This window comes from Schistocerca gregaria, chromosome 4, assembly GCF_023897955.1.
Source record: "Schistocerca gregaria isolate iqSchGreg1 chromosome 4, iqSchGreg1.2, whole genome shotgun sequence".
Lineage (NCBI taxonomy): Eukaryota > Metazoa > Arthropoda > Insecta > Orthoptera > Acrididae > Schistocerca > Schistocerca gregaria.
Window position 1 is genome coordinate 721,828,980 of NC_064923.1, and position 21,036 is coordinate 721,850,015.

At 41.5% G+C, this 21,036-nt stretch overlaps 1 protein-coding gene across 2 annotated transcripts in view; it reads right to left on the reverse strand.

The window, feature by feature from the left end:
- The window catches only part of LOC126365911 (molybdopterin synthase catalytic subunit-like), an 89,816-nt gene that overhangs the window by 8,776 nt on the left and 60,004 nt on the right, over positions 1–21,036 (reverse strand). Inside the window, exons 1-2 of one of the 2 annotated variants that reach the window (XM_050008647.1) lie at positions 18,635–18,723; positions 5,300–5,457 (exon numbers count right to left, since the gene is read on the reverse strand). In XM_050008647.1, coding sequence (XP_049864604.1) covers positions 5,300–5,428 — 129 coding nt within the window. In that variant the 5' untranslated portion in view covers positions 5,429–5,457; positions 18,635–18,723. Of the gene's footprint in view, positions 1–5,299; positions 5,458–18,634; positions 18,724–21,036 lie in introns of those variants that run through there. The other variant, XM_050008646.1, reaches the window with a different exon arrangement.

Sequence of the window (21,036 nt, forward strand, 5' to 3'; positions counted from 1 at the left end):
AGCCCTCTAAAAATCCATACTGGGAATTGGGCAAAAGATGTCTTGTCTCAACAAACTGACACAGGTGCCAGTTCACCATTCATTCAAGCAAGCAAGCAACTTATATCTGTAAGCTTCATGGATCTATCAGTGTCCATCTCATTCAGATTTTCATCTGGCTTCAAGACTAGGACAATTGTGCACTCTCTCCACTGGGTTAGGAGCTCACCCTCATACCAGACACAATTAAAGGCTATAAGCATATGTTGACTCCACATATAGGTATAGTATTTGACTGTGGATTCGATCAGGTCCCAATGACATATTGTGGCCAAGAACCAGAGTGCCGATGAGTTTGAATTTACTGAAAGGAGCATTATACGGTTCAAGACATTTTGTAATAAAGGAGAGGCTGTTGTCCTCTACCCGTCTTTCACACAGAAGGAAGCATATAACTAATCATCAGTTGCAGATGTTCGATCGCACTGTGCCACAAAGTGTTCTGGAATAACAACAGGATCAGTATGAACACTGCCATCTAACTAGATGCCAAGTATATTCATTACTGTCTGGCAACCATAGATACAATGCAAATTGTCCTCCACCTGTGAGAAAAGGCATTGATCTCTACAGCAGTTGTTCTGATGTTTTAAGATTTAATGTCCTCAAGCAATGCTGGAGCTGGCAGATCTGTGTCCACTTTTGACAAGAGTCGTTGCAGAGGAAAGTAACATCTCCTTAGGGATGCTGCTTGAGGAGGACTCTACTGGCAGGGGGTAGGGAGCTGTGATGCAGGTGTAGTGGGAACATAGGAGGAAGGCATCCTGTCCTCCTCACAAAAATATGTATTCATATGGCCACAAGGACCCTGACATTGAGGGTGTCTTTATCCTTGCTATAGACAGGAGCTTAGTTACTGTGTTCACAAATTTTTTTGTCACTGGAACTGTATGTAGATATCCATACTTTTTCTTTGCATCAAAGCACAAAGTGAAGTCAAAGATTTTGTTATCCTCTATATTTCTTTCTTGTTTTCGAATGGAGCAGTTCACACACCAAGGGGAATTTTGCTGTCCACACTAAATACACATTGGTGATTGGTTCCACGGAGAGTTCTTGTGCAGCAGTGACTGAGAGTCTTCACAAATAGCATAACTTACACAGCATGAAGAAACATGGCAAAATACAAGCATGCAAAACACCACAAGGGCGTGGAGTGAAAAGATTTACATTGCAGCATTATACATTACTTTAATATTTTCAGTTGATATATAAATTTCAAAAGCCAAAAATAAAAGCACTGTTATCCATTCTTATCTTTTGGACCCATTGGAAACAATGGACAAAATGCGACACCCCGTCCTTCCAGATTTACATGCAGTTCTCTGTCTGTCTGATCTAGTTTCTCTCGAAAGAGCGATGCCAGTGATTGAGCAGGCATCTTCATTTTAGTCAGGATAGAGCTGGTTCACATTTTGCTAACTGATGTTACTTCCACAGATTTTTCCTCTAGTATCACAATTTTGTGCATCAGATGGGTCTATTATCTGAGAATGATAATTTTGAGGTCCTGCAGTACTGAGTGTTCTGTCCCCAACTTGTCACATCTGCTCTTGGGTGCAGTGTGCTATCAGCTATTCATTTTGGTGGTTAAGTGGTTGGTCGTCATGCACACATAAGATACTATGCATTAATTACAGGAGACCTGGTATATGGCATGACAACTTTCATTTCATGGTAGCTCTACCTCTTATGGGTTATGATACGCCTGTGATGGAACTGGAATAGGATGCAAAGGGTGCGTGCGTGGGACAGATTTCATGTCTTGGTCTTCCACAGGGACATAACTAAAGGTCTGTGCAGTTAAGAGAAGTGAAATCCACATCCGCAGCTGCCTTATCATTTGCTTCCACAAGTCTTTAATTCATATTTGTGGATATTAAACATTATGAACCATTTTAAATCATTCACTATGCTGGGACACTAATGGAAGTCCTGTCTCTGACCTGAATTTTTGTCTTCTGAAGTCAGATCTTGTAATTTACATTTCATTGACTAACAATATAGAAGCCAACCACAGCCACATTTTAATAAAGTATAGCCAACCATGTTCTTGATGCATTCCCTAAGTTACACTTTTATGCATATTTCATGAAATGGGTCATGTGAAATTTTCTGTGGAAGTTTTTCTCAACACTGGGAACTCAATGAAATCATGTTGTTGCTACATATTGCATATTGTTCAAAGTCTGTCATATAGCTCACTTATGGAATGTACATTCATTCACCATTTTGTGGAGTCATGTTAATGTGCTATGCTTTTCAGTGTAGTAAATGTTACATTGTGTTCTTGTAAATATATTTAAAAGGTACATTGATACATTCACTGATTTTACACCAGCATTATTTGTGTCATATTTCCCAAAATACTGTACATTGAAGATAACATAGTGAAACACCATTCCAAATGCGTAACAATAGTGACTTCAACAATACCTAATAATAATAATAATAATTGTTCACATATAATACTAATAGACAAAAATCATTATTATGGTACCATTCTTTAACTTTTATTGTTATTAGATGCCTATAGATGTACCTGTGGGCATATCCACAAAGTAGTTATTACTGTGGATATCCTCTGCACAGAATTCCATGTTTAGGAGAAGATGTACCATAAGGATGAACCAGGATCTTTCATAGGTTGGGTGACAACAGAACACCACTTTGGGAGGGATGGGAAGGATTGTGGGCAGGATGTTCCTAATATTCAAAGCCCCAGTGAAGGCTGCAGTTAAGTAGTTCCAGTCTGGTGTGATACTGCGTAATGACTGGGATGATCCTTTGCATCTGGTTTCTGAGGGAGCCTGCAGGATATGCTACAAGAGACCTGTTTCTGAACGAGGTTTGAAGGATGATGCCTGTCTGTGAAGGCCTTAAATAAACACACACACACACACACACACACATATATATATATATATATATATAACAGAAAGAAACTTCCACATGGGAAAAATATATTAAAAATAAAGATTCCAAGACTTACCAAGCGGGAAAGCGCCGGCAGACAGGCACATGAACAAAACACACAAACACACACACAGTGTGTGTGTGTTTGTGTGTTTTGTTCATGTGCCTGTCTGCCGGCGCTTTCCCGCTTGGTAAGTCTTGGAATCTTTATTTTTAATATATATATATATAAAGAAACTTCCACATGGGAAAAATATAATAAAAACAAAGATTCCAAGACTTACCAAGCGGGAAAGTGCCGGCAGACAGGCACATGAACAAAACACACAAACACACACACAGAATTACTAGCTTTCGCAACCGATGGTTGCTTCTTCAGGAAGGAGAGGGAAAGACGAAAGGATGTGGGTTTTAAGGGAGAGGGTAAGGAGTCATTCCAATCCCGGGAGCGGAAAGACTTCCCTTAGGGGAAAAAAAGGACAGGTGTACACTCGCGCACACACACACACACACACACACACACATCCATCCGCACATACACAGACACCAGACACACAGGTGTCTGCCGGCGCTTTCCCGCTTGGTAAGTCTTATCTGGTTTGTGAGGGTGCCTGAAGGATATGGCACAAGAGAGCTGTTTCTGAACTATGAAGGATGCTGCCTGTTTGTGGAGGCCTTAGGAAGACCTTCAGCATACTCCGTAAGGAATGGCCAGACTGTATGGGAGAGGAAGACCTTCAGCACAATGTCACAATGTGCAAGAGTTGGCCGGACTATATGGGAGAGGAATTATATTACAGAATGGATGGCAGCCATCAAACTGCAGGTATTGTTGATGGTTAATGAGTTTGATATGCATAGAGGTTATTAGAGGTAGAGGTCAACATCCAGAAACGCGATATGTAGGACGAGGAGGACTGGGTGAAGCAGATAAGGAGAAGATGTCGAAGCCATGGAAGAATGAGGATAGTGTGTCTTGGTCCTGATCATGTACTGTAGATATGATCAATGAACTTGAACCAAAGATTTTAGGATCTTAAGTAGCTAGGTATAGTTCCTATAAACTGCTCATGTATAGCATGGTATACAAAGGTGTAATGCCTATGGCTGCACTGAAGATTTGTTTGTGTATCTTCCCCTTGAAGGACAAAAGATTTCGAGTCAGTGTATAATTGGTCAGGTTTACAAGTACTTAGTACTGAAGGTTAGGAGTTGCAACATCATTGAGAGAGGTAGTGCTTGAATGCATTGGGTATGTGTAAAAGGTGGTGGTGTCAATACTGCCGAGTTGGTATCCTAGTGGTACTAGGGTGGTGACAGATAAGAGGAGATGAAGGAAGTGGTTTGTGTTCTTCAAATGAGAAGGTGTACTGTAGGCAATATGCTGAAGTTGTCAGTGAACAACAGCTGAGATTCTTTCCATGAGAACACAGTAGTCAGCTACAATAGAGCAACCAAAGTGGTTAGGTGTGTGGATCTGAGGAGGCATCTAGAAGGTGGGTGTGTGGGGTAGCTGGCATGAGGAGTGCTACAGATTTGTGAGAAAGTTTCTCATATGTTCCTAGGAATTTGAGTGGGGACTGGAGACTACGCAGGACTTTGGGAAAGGGATCACTGTAGCAGCTTGAAGATGGGAGGTTCAGACAGTTGGCAGATATCTTCTGTCATGTAACCACTGTGGTTCATCATGGCAGGGGTGAAGCCATTGGCAGTAGGAAGGGGAATCAAATCCAGATCTGTCTTTAAGGTTGTGGACAGCTATTCTTTTCTTTGCCAAGATGTTTGTGTTTATGGGAAGGGGCCTAGAAAGTGAAGGTAACATGAGGTTGAAGGTCAGCAATTCCAGGAAGTTAGCAGGGGTGTGGTTATGTTGCAGTGGAGGATGATCACAGTTGTATAGAGGTATGAACTGGGAGAGACAAAGTTCATGGCTTGTTCTTTATCTGTATTGGCCAAAGGGATTGGTGGGAAAAAATGTTGCCCACTAGAGATCAGGAGAAGGAGAGTGCACATCTTCCACCAATCCTGTGTGATTGAATTTGGGCTAGGACAGAAGGTGGGGTCTATGAAGAGGACTGAAAATTCTGTGGAATTTTTGAGTTCCAATTACACGCACAAATTTAATAACTGGTTTGGTTGCATTTTTATGTCTGATGTAAGATAAGGGTGTAATATTTCCTTAAGAACTGATTAATAACATGATATGATCTTACATGATACGTCATATGAATAAGTCACAAAAAATAATACAACTTCTACTGAATTTTTGAAATTTATATTATCCCCGACCAAGTTTCTGTTCTCTGAAGCTAGCATATTCATCTAATGGATGGCAACTACCTACCTTTTTGTTTTCAAATGTTTCCCTTGTTGTCCCAATGAAAACTGAAATTGCACCACATGATGATGATGAGACTAGATCTGTCAGTTCTTCTACATTTAATTTTGAATCACAAATTTTTATGTAATCCATCTTGACACGAAACTCCTAGCTCAGTTAACCTGCAAATTTTTTGTGAGATATTTATTCACTCTACATATGAAGTCACAAAATGGTTTATTATTCATTTCAACACGTGAAAGAAACTGTATAAACAGTTTTGTACAAACAATACATCATATTTATTATGATATAGGTATTCTTCTTTCTTAGACCACAGTATATATCAAACACATGCATAGCTTTCATAATTTCAAAAGAAATTTTCTACTGTTTCATGGGTTACACATAACTCTAAATAAAATGCCAATAAATTTCTGTAATGTGCCGTATTGTACTTCACAGATATGCCTGACAACACCTTAAATGAAATATGGACATACACAATTCTACAAATCATGCAGCAGAAAAGAATAATAGTTAGGCAGATAAATGCAAGCTTTGAGACCCACTGATTTCTCCATCTGGAAAGAGATATAAAAGAATTTGAGACTAACCAAGGAGACCAGGAGGGTTACAGGAATCAGGAATGTAGGATATATCGCAGGGAGAGTTCTCACCTGCACAATTCAGAAAAGCTGGTGTTGGTAGGCAGGATCCATATGGCACAGGCTGTGAAGCAGTCATTGAAATGAAGGATGTCATGTTTAGCAGCATTCACAGCAACAGGGTGGTTCACTTGTTTCTTGGCCACAATTTGTCAGTGGCCATTCATGCGGACAGACAGCTTGTTGGTTTTCATGCCCACATAGAATGCAGCACAGTGGTTGCAGCTTAGCTTGTAGATCACAAGGCTGGTTTCATAGGTAGCCCTGCCTTTAATGACACAGGTGATAGGATCATGGGATAGGTGAAACCAGTCATGTGATCTACAAGCTAAGCTGCAACCACTGTGCTGCATTCTACATGGGCATGACAACCAAAACGGTCTCTGTCTGGATGAACAGCCACCAACGAACTGTGGCCAAGAAACAGCTGGACCACCCAGTTTCCGATCATGCTGTCCAACATAACATTTTTCTTCTTAATGACCACTTCACAGCCTATACCACCTGGATCATTCCTACCAACATTAGCTTTTCTGGATTGCACAGGTGGGAACTCTCCTTACAATATATTCTACGTTCTCGTATCCCTCTTGGGCTTCCCTGTTCCCACTCCAGCATTACACAGCCCTCAATTCCACCAATGCATCCAAAGTCTTTATACTTCTCTCCTTCAACCCCCCATGAACCTTGGATTGTCTCCCATGGAGAGTGAAATGATATGATAGGACAATAGTAGATCTGTTCAAATAATTTCCTTATTTGGCCCTCAACTGTAGTACATCAGGAACAGCTTGGTGGGGGTGTCCAGTTGCCTCTCATATGAAACAATAGACATCTGGTACTGCTGACAGCGCAAAGAGCAGGGTCGAGTGTGGCATCACTTGAATGCCATTGTCAGTGACGTCTCCAGCTGCGACCATGATGACAGTGTGGCGGTGCAGCTGACTGTGACTGTGAACTTCCTCCAGCGAGTGGGCAGCTCCCTCATGACTCAGGGCAGGCTGCCCTGTCTCCTGGTCAAACAGCGGACCCCGTACTCCATTCTAGGATGTCACTCTGCAGCTGGCTCTGTTGCAACTCACTTCCGCTCTGGCAATTTTTTGACGGAATACAGTCGACACGTTACTTCTGTATGTTCCCTCGAGCAGCACTTTACTGTCCCCATCCCAGCAATAACTGTGTAAAACTATTTGTTGGTCAGACAGCCAGGGCCATAACAATGAGGCTGATTGAACACAACTGCAGCTGGAGGTTACATAAGTCAAACTCCACCTTTGCCGACCATATGCTTAAGGAAGGTCACAAATACCAAATCTGCACAGAAGTACTACATGTGTACTATAAGTAGCCAACAAAGGAAGAAATCTTAGAAGCACTTGGGGTAGACATACATTTAACTCAAAGTCCCCAGCTGGTTCTAAATGAGCAATTACAGCTGAGCACATCCCCACTTTTAAGCTTCAAATGATGCTATCAACCACCCACATACCCACAAACCACCACAATGGCACATATTGCTACTGCTACACAAACATAACAGACATACCAGACAAACTTCAACAACATAACTTGTAATGCTTAAATATTGTATATCTCAACCATGTGCAATTTTCAAAACTGACTTGCATATTTACAACATAAGACACCTTTGTTTCTCAACAAAACTTACTAGTGTCCAGTTAGATAGTTCACAGCCCTAATGCCACAACCACACAAACTATGGCATCATAATCATATAACCTGTAATAATAATATTATGAAAAGGAAAGTATCTACTCACTATATCACTATATAGCGGAGATGCTGAGTTGCAGATAGTCACAACAAAACTACTTGTCACAAATAAGTTTTCGACCAGTAAGGCCTTTGTCAAAAATAGATCTCTCTCTCTCTCTCTCACACACACACACACACACACACACACACACACACACAACTGCAGTCTCTGGCAACTGAAGCCACACTGCAAGCAACAGCACCAGTGCATGATGGGAGTGGCAACTGGATGGGCGTAAGGTAGTGGAAAACGAGAGAAGTATAAACACTTCGTGCGATGGTGGAATGAGGGCTGTGTAGTGCTGGAATGGGAATAAGGGAAGGGCTGGATGGGTGAGGACAATGACTAACAAAGGTTGAGACCGGGAGGGATATGGGAAGGTAGGATATACTGCAGGGAAAATTCAGAAAAGCTGGTGTTGGTGGTAAGGGCCCATATAATACACGATGAAATAAAGGATGTCATGTTGGGCAGCATGTTCAGTAACAGGGGGGTCCACTTGTTTGTTGGTCACAGTTTATCACTGGCCATTCATACGGACAGACAGCTTGTTGGTTGTCAAGCCCACATAAAATGCAGCACAGTGGTTGCAGCTTAGCTTGTAGATCACATGACTGGTTTTATAGGTAGCCCTGCCTTTGATGGGTATATGTGATGGTTGTGACCAGACTGGAGTAGGTTGTGATGGGACAATATATGGTACAGGTCTTGCATCTAGATCTATTACAGGGATATGAGCATGAGGTAAAGGGTTGGGAACAGGAGTTGTGTGGGGCTGAACGAGTAGATTGTGTAGGTTTGGTGGACAGCGGAATACCACTGTGGGAGGGGTGGGAAGGATAGTGGGCAGGACATTTCTCATTTCAGGGGACGACAAGAGGTAGTCAAAACCCTGGCGGAGAATGTAATTCACTTCTTCTGGTACTGGACGAAACTGACTTATGAAAGGAATGCTCCTCTGTGGCTGGACGATAAGACTTTGGGAGGTGGTGGGAGACTGGAAAGACAAGAAACTTCCTGGCAGATTAAAACTGTGTGCCGGACCAAGACCTGAACTCGGGACCTTTGCCTTTTGCGGGCAAGTGCTCTACCATCTGAGCTACCCAAGCACGACTCACGACCCGTCCCCACAGCTTCAATTCTGCCAGTACCTCGTCTCCTACTTTCCAAACTTCACAGAAGCTCTTCTGCGAAACTTGCAGAACTAGCACTCCTGGAAGAAAGGAATAGAGGAGACATGGCTTAGCCACAACCTGGGGGATGTTCCCAGAATGAGAATCTCATTCTGGAAAGACAAGGCACAGGAGATTTGTTTTTGTACAAGGTTGGGAGGATAATTACGATCAGTGAAGGCTTCAATGAGACCCTCGGTATGTTTTGAGAGGGACTGCTTGTCACTGCAGATGCAATGACGACGGGTGCTTAGGTTATGTGGAAGGGACTTCTTGGTACGGAATGGGTTGCAGCCGTTGAAGTGGAGGTACTGTTGGTGGTTAGTAGATTTGATATGGACAGAGGTACTGAAATGGAGGTCAACTTTTAGGAAGGTGGCTTGTTGGGTTGAGTAAGACCAGGTGAAGCAAATGGGGGAGGAGCTGTTGAGGTTATGAAGGAATGTGAACAGGTTGTCCGCACTCTCAATCCAGATCGCAAAGATATCATCAAAGAATCCAAACCAGGTGAAGGGTTTAGGATTACGGGTGTTTAGGAAGGATTCCTCTAGATGGCCCATGAATATGTTGGCGTAGGATGGTGCCATGCAGGTCCCCATAGCCATACCCCAGATTTGTTAGTAGAGATGGTACCCAAATTAACATATATTCTATTCTTCTTCTTCTTATTATTATTATTTATACCTTTTCTTTGATCTCATTGTGACTTTACACCAATTTTAGTGGGTTTTCGCCATTCGCTATCATTGCCTGCCTGAGATTTCATCTTGTTTCCCCCTTCTGCACCCATTTCATCCTTCTCATGATTTTTCCCAGGTATCTGGGTGTATTTTTGTGAATTTTTTGGAGGTAATTTTATATTATTTACATAATTTTTCACATTTTTTCCAACACCCTGAATCTGTGCCCCTTCCATCTGTGTCAATACAGAAATCTTTCCTTACCCCTAGCCAGAAGCCGGTCCCACATACTGTTCCTGCATTGTTGCTTGGTCCGTGGAATTCCCCCAAATGGCATTACCATCAAATTACTCATCTCCGGCTGCCACCCCTCCTTCCACAATGACCTCCATCTGTCCAGATTCCACCAACCCTTAGCCCTCACCAACTTAGTCCTGCAGAACCATATCAACCAAGCCCAAACCTCCTTGCAGTATCTTCTCTCCATCCACAAAATTCTCCTGCTATGCAATCCTAAATTCCTGGAACCCATTACACACACTGAAACTCTTGCCCTCCAGGAACTAGAGCAACATGCACAATACCACCTCAAAAATATCTCCACCCTGCTCATATCCTACTCTCGCCTTGGATTACCACTGCCCACCACATCTACAACCACCTCCAAACCTCCCCCATGTCCCCTCACAGCTGACAAACCCTGTCTCATAGACCTACTACACTCACTCCACCCTCCAAAACTCCATCCCACCACCATACAGGATCCAGAACCTAAACAGACCCGAAACACAGTGATGAACCTTTCCTCCAGAAGCATTAGCCCCACAGAAATATCAGCTCTTTGCGAAGGCCTCACCTTCTGCCCCACTCCAAAATTCAGTCATGCAGGACTTGTTAAAGACCTTCTCTCCTTCTTCCGGTCCCTACAGCCACCAACCCTACCAATAAGACTCAAACAGAGACCAATGTTGAACTCTGCCTAACTGATTAATTTTCGAGAACTTCTTAACCTTGAACCTTGCTTCATCAACATTCCTCAAATCCCATAACATGCAAACTAACCTTAAATCCACAGAAAGAACTACACTGATCCTGATCTTATAATTCAACCATCAAACAAAGGCTCCACCACTGTTGTTTTCAACTGCAAGGACTACATGGCAGGACTCCTCCAGCTGTCAGATGAATCCACCTACAAACCTTGCCACAATGACCTCATACCAGAAATCCAGCAGGACCTCCAGTCACTCCTCAAATCCTTAGGTCCATCCCAGAATTTTTCTCTCGAGTCCATCTCTCTACTCATCCCTACCACTCCCCGCACTCCTACCTTCTACAAGTTTCCTAAAGTCCATAAACTCAACCACCTAGGACGCCCCATTGTAGGCCAGTTACTGTGCCACCACTGAGAGAATCTCTGGCCTTGTAGACCAACATCTTCAAACCTATTACCCGGAACCTATCCTCTTATAAAAAAGATTCAATCCATTTCCTCCCCCGACTCTCCACAGTTCCTGTCCCTTTACCAGATGGTGCCCACCTTGTCACTATTGATGTCACCTCCCTTTACCCTAAAGCCCACAGTCTTATTGCTATTGAACATTACCTATCCCAATGCCTGACATGTTTCAAACCAACAACTTCCTTCCTAGCCACCATGACCAACTATATCCTCACCTACAATTACTTTTCCTTTGAATGCATTATCTACAAACAATGGTTTTGGGCACCCACATGACACCATCCTATGTCAACCTATTCATGGGCCATTTAGATGAATCCTTCCTAGACACTCAGAATCCTAAACCCCACACCTGGTTCAGATTCACCGATGACATCTTTGCAATCTGGATCAAGGGTGAGGATACCTTATTCTTTTTCCAGAACCTCAACAGCTTCTCCCCCATTTGCTTCACCAGGTCCTACTCAACCCAACAAGCCACCTTCCTAGATGTTGACCTCCACCTCAAAGATGGCTACATCATTCCTCTTTCAATATCAAAGCTACTTACCACCAGCAATACTTCCACTTCGACAGCTGTGTCCCATTCCGTACCAAGAAGTCCCTTCCACACAGTCTAACCACCCATGGTTGTCCCATCTGCAGTGATGAGCAGCCCCCTCAAAATATACCAAGGGTCTCAGTAAAGCCTTCACAGACCATAATTATCCTCCCAACTTTGTACAAAAACAAATCTCCCATGCCTTATCTTTCCAGCCTCTCACCTCCTCCCAAAGTCTCAGTCCAGCCGCACAGGAGCATTCCTCTCATAAGTCAGTACCTTCCAGGACTGGAGCAACTGAATTACATTCTCCGCCAAGGTTCTGACTACCTCTCGTCATTCGCTGAAATGAGAAATGTCCTGCCCACTATCCTTCCCACCGCTTCCACAATGGTATTCCACCATTCACCAAACCTACACAGTATACTCATCTATCCCTACACAACCCCTGCCTCCCACCCTTTACCTCATATCCCTGTAACAGAACGATATGCAAGACCTGTCAAATATATCCTCCCACCACCACCTGCTCCAGTCTGGTCACAAACATCACCAGGCAGGGCTACCTGTGAAACCAGTCATGTGGTCTACATGCTAAGCTGCAACCACTGTGCTGCATTCTATGTGGGCATGACAACCAACAAGCTGTCTGCCCACATGAATAGCCTCCAACAAACAAGTGCACCACCCTGTTGTTGAGCATGCTGCCCAACATGGCATCTTTCATTTCAATGTCTTCTTAACAGCCTGTGCCATATGGTTTCTGCCCACCTACACCAGCTTTTCTAAACTGCACAGGTAGGAACTTCCCTGCAATACATCCTAAGTTCCCATAACCCTCCTGGCCTCAACCTTTGTTAATAATTGTCATCACCCATCTGCCCGTTCCCTGTACCCATTCTAGCACTACACTGCCCTCATTCCATCATTAAACCCAGTCTTCTTATTTCTCTCCTTTCCCACATGCCCCTGACCTCTGCCCTACCGTCTGTCTAACTTCCTGACTGCACATAGCCACTCTACCCTCTCTCCACCTTGTCCCTGGGCACTCCCCCAGAGCACTTCACTGTCCCCCACCTCTACCCTACTATCCCTCCCACCTCCCTGCCTCCGCCTCCTTCTTTCCCCCACCCAGTCACCACTCCCATCATGCACTGGTGCTGCTGCTTGCAATGTGGATTCAGTAGCCAGAGATTTCAGTCATGCATGTGAGTTGCGTTTGCATTTGCATGTGTGTGTGTGTGTGTGTGTGTGTGTGTGTGTGTGTGTGTGTGTGTGAGGTCTATTTTTGAAGGCCTTACTAGCAGAAAGCTTATTTGTGACAGTCTTTTTGTTGTGCCTATCTATAACTTAGCATCTCGATGCCCCTCCAAACCTTAAAATTCATAACAACACAATATCTAAAACAAACTGTTTTAAATACCTATGAGAATGGATAACAAGCAATATAAAAGAAAAGATAGCTATAGAAAGTAGAGCACATAAAATGGAAGGGGCATTCCAAACGACAAAAAAGATATATAACACACAAAAAACACTTTGTTCTACAACACAAAACTAAGACACTCACTCAAACAGTAGTATGGCCTGAAACACTGCATGTAGCAGAAACACAAACTGCCATGATTTGAGGATATTGAAAAACTGAAAACAGAAGAAAGAAGAATTCTCAGGAAAATGCTAGGACCTAGAAGTAATAGTAATGTTGAATACAAATTAAGATCAAACAGAGGGCTTTGTTTGAAAACGGAAAAGCTAGCTAATACAACTACAAATCCACATCCACATGGTCCAATGATTTGACAGAGACATGAAAAACACTGGGATTATAATGGACATAATAGATAACAGAATACTTTTCAGAGAAGTAACACAAGATTTCAGGAAAGCAGCATCACAGGATTTCAGGAAAGAAAGAACTCTGCAAAAGGAAGAAAAGGACCGACACTCTTGAAGGATGAAGGAAGTTTGGGAGCAATGAAAATTAAACATAAAGAAGCGAAACCAAAGGTGACTTGTCATACTCTCCAAAAGGATTAGTTTAATAAATAAAATGGGTAAGTACATTGTTATTAACTTAACTAGGGCACTCCTAAGCTGGCCTTTGCTAATAATGCCCTCAAACTGAGTGAGGTACATTTGTTAAGGTTGACCTCTTTCAACAATCACATCCACACTCCTCTTGTACACTAGTTTTGTCTATCTCCTTTCGCTTATCCTCTCTACATGTCCAAATCATCTCAACAAACCATTTTCACTACGTGACACTACATCTTCTTTTACCTGACAATGCTCCCTAAAATTAACTTAATAAATCTTATTTAAAGTTTTAAGTCTTAATTAAACCATGGGTATGTTGACAAGTACTTGAAGTGAAACTTAACAATGATATTATTTATTGATACAATTAAATTGTAAGATATCTATAAAATTTAATCATGACAATGACCAACATACAGTACTATGAACATTGGCTTTGGATCTCCTTGGAAAGTTTGGATAAATCAAGTTTGTTTGTTGTTGCTTTTAATTTTAAGAATTATTTCAGGCTCTCATCAATAAGATGGCTTCTGAATTTACTCTTGATAAGTTTCAAGCTTGAAAATGATTCTTTGACTGAATATGCACATTCGAATAAGGAAAGAACAGCAGATGCTAGCTTTTTCAACTGATTGTGTGAGTCAGGAGTACTATTCCAGGTGTTAAAAACCAATGTATCTTCCTTCTCCATATCTTTCAAAGCAGACTATTTGTGCTGTAAACTAATTTCACATCTGTGTTTCTCCAATATTTCAATCTCAGCAAAAAGGTATTCATATTTTGAGCTCAACAATTCTTTGTTTTTTAAATCTAGCAATTGTTTTGAAATATCAAAGGCCAACATCAGAATTACTTTCTTGGCTAAGTTTCAACATGTTTGGAAAGTGAGTCGAAGTTTCTCTTTTAAAATCTTGGAAAAGTTTGTTTCTGACTGAAATAACTTCTTCTGGCACCCTCACCAACACATTGAACCCAAAACATCCAGTTGGGAGAGCTGAATGTCCTGCTGACAAGTAGAAGAACGTCTTCCCAACCTTCTATAGAGGTCAATGCTAATCCGGCCACTATACCTGAGACAAATACCATGTGGATAGGACTCTCTTAGAGCCCCTGTTTGTAGGGTTGGAAATTTGTTACATGCAAGCACAGCTCTGGAATGCTTGCAGGAATCAACCAAACTTTGTACACATTTGACCCAACTGCCAGAAAAAGATACTGACACTCTTATGGATGAGGTACAAGTGTGAGTTATGTGATATATACTAATAATCAAAAACAAATTATATCAGAGACAAATCTACAGTTTTCAGGGTTGCTGGGCTGACTGGAGATAGGCTGGAACACATTTAAAACCTAGGAATGGGGATTGGGGGATGGGGGGAGTGGTGACATGTAAGCACATTTCTGAAACACTTGGAGTAATTTTTAACTAAAGTTGGTACACTTATGACTTACTATCTGCAAAAAATGCTGTTGGACTAGGACTTCCTTAGTACTTCTAAGAATGGTTGTGGGAGTCAGGAAGGGGCTGGTGACATGTTAGTGTAACTCTGAAGACTATGGAGAAATTTCAACAAAAACTCATAGAATCACATTTTACAAACTAGAGGTAAGAAACCCCTGGCTCACCTGTTTCTGAGATTGGGGGTAGGACAGTATTGACATGTACGCAAAGATCTGAATTACATGAATTAAACTGAAGGCATAAGAAGTCCCCAAGAACCCTTAGAAGTGGGGTGTAGGTGTGAGAAGTGAAAACAATAAAAACATTCACATTTCAGATTTTGGGGTAGGTGACAAATTGTGATATTTAAGCATTATGGGGACAGATGTTGGTATGAAGGAACAGCATGTAAAGCTTAACTCTGGTATGCTTGGAGTAATTTCAGTTGAATGTGTTGTACAATACACAAGATTGAGATAAGTAACTGAATAGTATTTCATTCATCTCACAGTGTAAGTTTAGTTTATTTGTAGGAGTCATGTTAGAAATATACATTATAGTTACAATCATTTTTACACGAATAAAGAATAATGTAACAGTAAAATGATGTTTCTAAATATAAACAGCTATATACAAGAATAATCACCACAAATTCTGTGGAAATGGGAAGTTCTATTGATAATCAGTTTCCACAAAATGGACTGTTCAGGGGCTCGTATTGTTAGCCAATAAACAGACTGTAATAATATTTAGAAAGTGTATTTTTGTACCGACATACACTTTTGTTAATGGAATGATGCCTGTTGACATCAACACACTAAAAGTAGGGTAAATTAGAAGGACAGTGTGTTCGTTGCAGGATTATATTGTGAGCTGTTTACGAGATATCATATTTTGAAAAGTTCCCACGCTGACACTTGCACAATACCTGTGGCAGCACACACTAAAGAACAACACAAGTTCATACACCAGTTATTTGAATTCTGACCAGTAACGAGACAACTGACAATAACAAGTTGTGTTCATAATGACCTCCAGCAGTACGTGCTTACAGTCCGGTATGGATCAAGTGCTGCACACAGGCTAGCATTTCAGTGGGGATGTACCGCGTCTTTCAGCTTTCTTCACAGAAAAAAACATCTACAGGTGTCACATCTGGGGAACAGACTGGCCAAGGCAGAGATCCTCTGAGTCCAACACAGCAATTTGGAAACAATTCATGAAGACATGCTGTAGTACTTTGTGCACTATTGGCTGGAAAGTCATCATGTTGGCACCACAGGTTTCTTCTCATCAGCAGAGAAATGTCTTCTAGCATCCGTGGAATATGATCTGTTAGGAGGCTGTGATACTTCTGTGAGTTCAGTGCTCTGTCTTTGAAAACTGAATCTATGAGCTGATGGCTCACTATCCCACATTGCACATTTACACTCCATAAACACTGACCTTCCACTTGACAAAGACAATAAGGATTGTTAACAGACTAATAGTACTTGTTTTGGCAGTTCACTTGGCTGTGATTGGTAAATGTGGCTTCATCATTAAACAAAATGCCCATGCACTCTTGATGGAGAGAGATGTGATAGGGGTGGAACCTGTGTCAATGGGGAATCCATAGGACACTTGCCTGACTCATGCTACTTCTTCATGCGATTGACTGGGAATAATGTGTGGATTAACTGCAAGAACGTTAATTTCCCCCTCTTCTGTCATCACTCGTTTTCTTCTGTTACATAGTTTAGGTGTTACACTACCACTTTCACACAACCAGTTGAAGAGATTGATAATTAATAGCTGATATGGTTGTGTCTGTTGGGATACCTTGGAGCATACACCATACAAGAATGAACTGCATTATTCCTACACTCTCCATACACCAGGAGCTTGTCAGCTTTTTCTGGATTGGAAAATCCCATTGTCCACTGACAAACTACTGCTTGGACCATTGCACAATAACTGATCAGGAAATCACAGTGCACTCAAGGAACATATAAGCAGACTGTAAGCAAACTTAACAACATCTTACCCAACAACTATTGTTGTGGTCTTCAGTCCAGAGACTGATTTTATGCAGCTCTCCATGCTACTCTATCCTGTGCAAGACTCTTCATCTCCAACTAACTACTGCAACCTGCATCCTTCTGAATCTGCTTACTGTACTCATCTCTCGGTCTCCCTCTATGATTTTTACCCTCCATGCTTCCCTCCAGCACTAAACTGGTGATTCCTTCAGGCCTCAAAACGAGTCAGACCCACCGATCCCTTCTTCTAGTCAAGTTGTACCACAAATTCCTCTTTTCCCCAATTCTATTCAGTACCTCATCATTAGTTATGTGATCTACCCATCTAATCTTCAGCATTCTTCTGTAGCACCACATTTCAAAAGTTTCTATTCTCTTCTTGTCTAAACTGCTTATTGTCCATGTTTCACTTCCATACATGGCTACACTCAATAAAAATACTTCCAGAAAAGACTTCCTGACACTTAAATCTATACTTGATGCAAGTTAACAAATTTCTCTTCTTCAGAAACACTTTCCTTGCCATAGCCAGTCTACATCTTATATCCTCTCTACTTCGAGCATCATCAGTTATTTTACTCCACAAAAAGCAAAAGTCACTTACTACTTTAAGTGTCTCCTTCCCTAATCTAATATGCTCAGCATCACCTGATTCAATTTGACTACATTCCATTCCATTATCCTCGTTTTGCTTTTGTTGATGTTCACCTTATATCCTTCTTTCAAGAAACTGTCCATTCCATTCAGCTGCTCTTCCAGGTTCTTTGCTGTCTCTGACAAAATTACTATGTCATTGGAAAACCTCAAAGTTTTTATTTCTTCTCCATGGATTTTAATTCCCATTCCAAATTTTTCTTTTGTTTGCTTTACTACTTGCTCATTACACAGATTGAATAACATCAGGGATGGGCAACAAACTCATCTCACTCCCTTCTCAACCACTGCTTCCCTTTCATGCCCCTCAACTCTTATAACTGCCACCTGGTTTCTGTAAAAATTGTAAATAGCCTTTCACTCCCTGTATTTTACCCTTGCCACCTCCAGAATTAGAAATAGAGTATTTCAGTCAACATTGTCAAAAGTTTTTCTAAGTCTACAAATGCCAGAAATGAAGGTTTGCCTATCCTTAATCTAACAACTATGCAGACTGAATGGCACAAACAAGTGTTGGTGTGGACAATTTTCAAAATACAATATCTCATAAATGACTCACACAAAATCCTACAACAAAACCACTGACATTCTAATTTACCCTACTTTTAGTTTGTTAATGTCAATATCCATTGTTCCATTAAAAAAAGTGTATGTTTGCTCAAAAACTAAATTTTTATTACAGTCTGCTTATCAGCGAACAATATGTGCCCGATTACCAAAACATTCTGAGAAAACCGCACAACGATAGCACTTTCCATTTCCATGATATTAATGGTGCAAGGTTTAGGTGATCCACCCTATATATTTCACAGGATAAGGTAATCAAACAGTGTAGGGTAAACAGCTGTTACTTACTGAAACTAATTTGTTAATTGTAACAACCAACTTAAAAGTACAAACCTCCACTTATTGGTGGAATTACAGCAATTTCATCACCTTCTTTAAAATTTAAGGTAGATTCACTTGACAAATATTCTTCATTTACTGCAAGGATAAAGTTCCTTCTTATAGCACCCAGCGAAAAATTTTCAACAATAAGAGTACAAAGTTCTTCATATGTTACACGTGATGCAACTTTCAAAGAACATTCACTACGTCCAGAAAGCTCTCTGGCTTTAGCAAAAAATAAGATCTTTACTTCAATTTTCTTTTGATCATCCATTGCCTAAAAAATACCTGCAAATGAAATAACATTCTGTCAGAAACCATACAAAAAAATTAGAACAGAACAAATGATTTTTGAATCTCTGCCAGCACTTCTGCAAGATTATATTTGTTGTTGTTGAATCAGCAGTAGCGCTGTAGCAAATAATACCCAGTTACTTTGCATTTAGGGGTGAAATGACAGTTTATGTGTCTGCATAAATCTAGAATGATCATCAGGGTCAATAAGCTGAGGCTCTCAAGTGTTGTGTTTGCTGTGTCTTCATACATTGTGCAGATAACCAATAATAGTTTCTAAAAGCAATATAAAAGTAACATGTAGGTATTGCTAAGGCTCTCAGGCATCACATTTGGCACTGGCCATAGCCCATAAGCAGCATTTATTACATAAAGAAAATCTTAAATATTACCATCTCTTAGACAGATAGAAAATTGTTTTTCATTAATGTTCAGCTCCTCATGAAAAATGGCCTACTTGAACATTCAAACACTTCTTTTCTCTACATACACTGTATTCCTTAACTGTCAGTTACAAAAGAATGAAAACAGGGGCTCCATTATTCTTTTTTATTTTCCAGTAAGTTGTTGCTGTTGTTTTGGTCTTCAGTCCTGAGACTGGTTTGATGCAGCTCTCCATGCTACTCTATCCTGTGCAAGCTTCTTCATCTCCCAGTACCTACTGCAACGTACATCCTTACTGATTAATTATTTGTGTATAGTGGTTTATTTAGGAACTTTAGTAGTCTTCAACCGGTGTTTTTTGTTTTTTCTGGTGAAATAATTTCAGAAGAACCTTTTGGGAACTGTTTTCAGCTTCGTTACTGTGTCATTAGACGTTTGATTCTCTTTCTGTACTAGTCTTTTGTTATATTCACATTTGTTGTTTATTAATACTGTTAATAATAGTAGTTACTTCCATTGTAAAGTAAGTTTGTGATTATTGTAGTAGCGGAACTTAAAAAAAGTAAAATTTTACCATGAGTGAGAAGTGGATTGCAGTGTGAGACTTGTTCGAAGTATTTTCACTGGGGGGAATGCAGTGTGGAAGCCAGTGGGCATTCTGGTGAGATCCTCTCCTGGAACTGTAGGTTATGTAGCAAGAGTAAGTTGATAGAGGAGCAGGAGCGTAAGATCTGTGCCCTTCAGGTGCAGTTGAAAAACGCACAGGAGGAGCTAGATAGGATGAGGAGGGAAAAGGGGGTTGGGGAATGGGAGCTGGCTGTTGGTGAGAGATCTGCTAGGAGAAGGAGATTTTCAGATAGTTTTACTATTGGTGTTTGTAATAGATATGACCAACTGTCAGAGTCTATTGGAGAGGAATCTCTAGTAGCTGTAGATGTAGGAAGTATGCAGCAGACCTCAGTAGTTACGGTGGCTAGAACAGTTGCAAAGTCGACGAGGAAGAAGAAGGTTCTGCTGTTAGGTAGTTCTCGTGGCAGAGGTGTAGGCCAGCAGTTGCAGGAAGTGCTGGGGAGTGAGTACCAGGTCACCAGCATTGTGAAGCCTAATGGTGGTGGTGGTTGTTGGGATGTTTAAGGGGGACTAAACAGCGAAGGTCATCAGTCCCCCATTCCAAAAACTAGCGAGACGAAAATTTACGGAGCAGGTAAAACCCCAAGGGGGAGGAGACGACCCCCCCCCCCCCCCCCCCAATCACTGAAAAAACACAAATGTGGCAGCGAACACTAGAGACCAGAAGAGTACAGAAGAACACCGGACAGAAATAAACGGAAGAAAAGAAGAGGGCCTGAGACTGGTTGACTGACCATGAGAACAAAAAAGGGAAAGAGTCAACCATCTGAATACACACTAAAATCTGCAACCAAGTATGAGAGACTCGAGGACAAAAGACACAGAAAGGGAAAGGTGCAGGACCTCCTTAAATGGAACCATAAAAAGGACTACCACAGATAAAATTTTAAACGTCGTCAGCCATGGAGGCATCATCGCATAAAACCAAAGGCAACGTGCCCGGGAGATTAAAAGACTGCCGGAGGGTGCGCAGTCAGGGACACTCCAGCAAAATGTGGGCGACCGTCAGCCGGGACCCACACTGACACAGGGGAGGATCCTCCTGACGCAAAAGATGTCCGTGCGTCAGGTAGGTATGGCCGATGCGGAGCCGACACAGGATGACA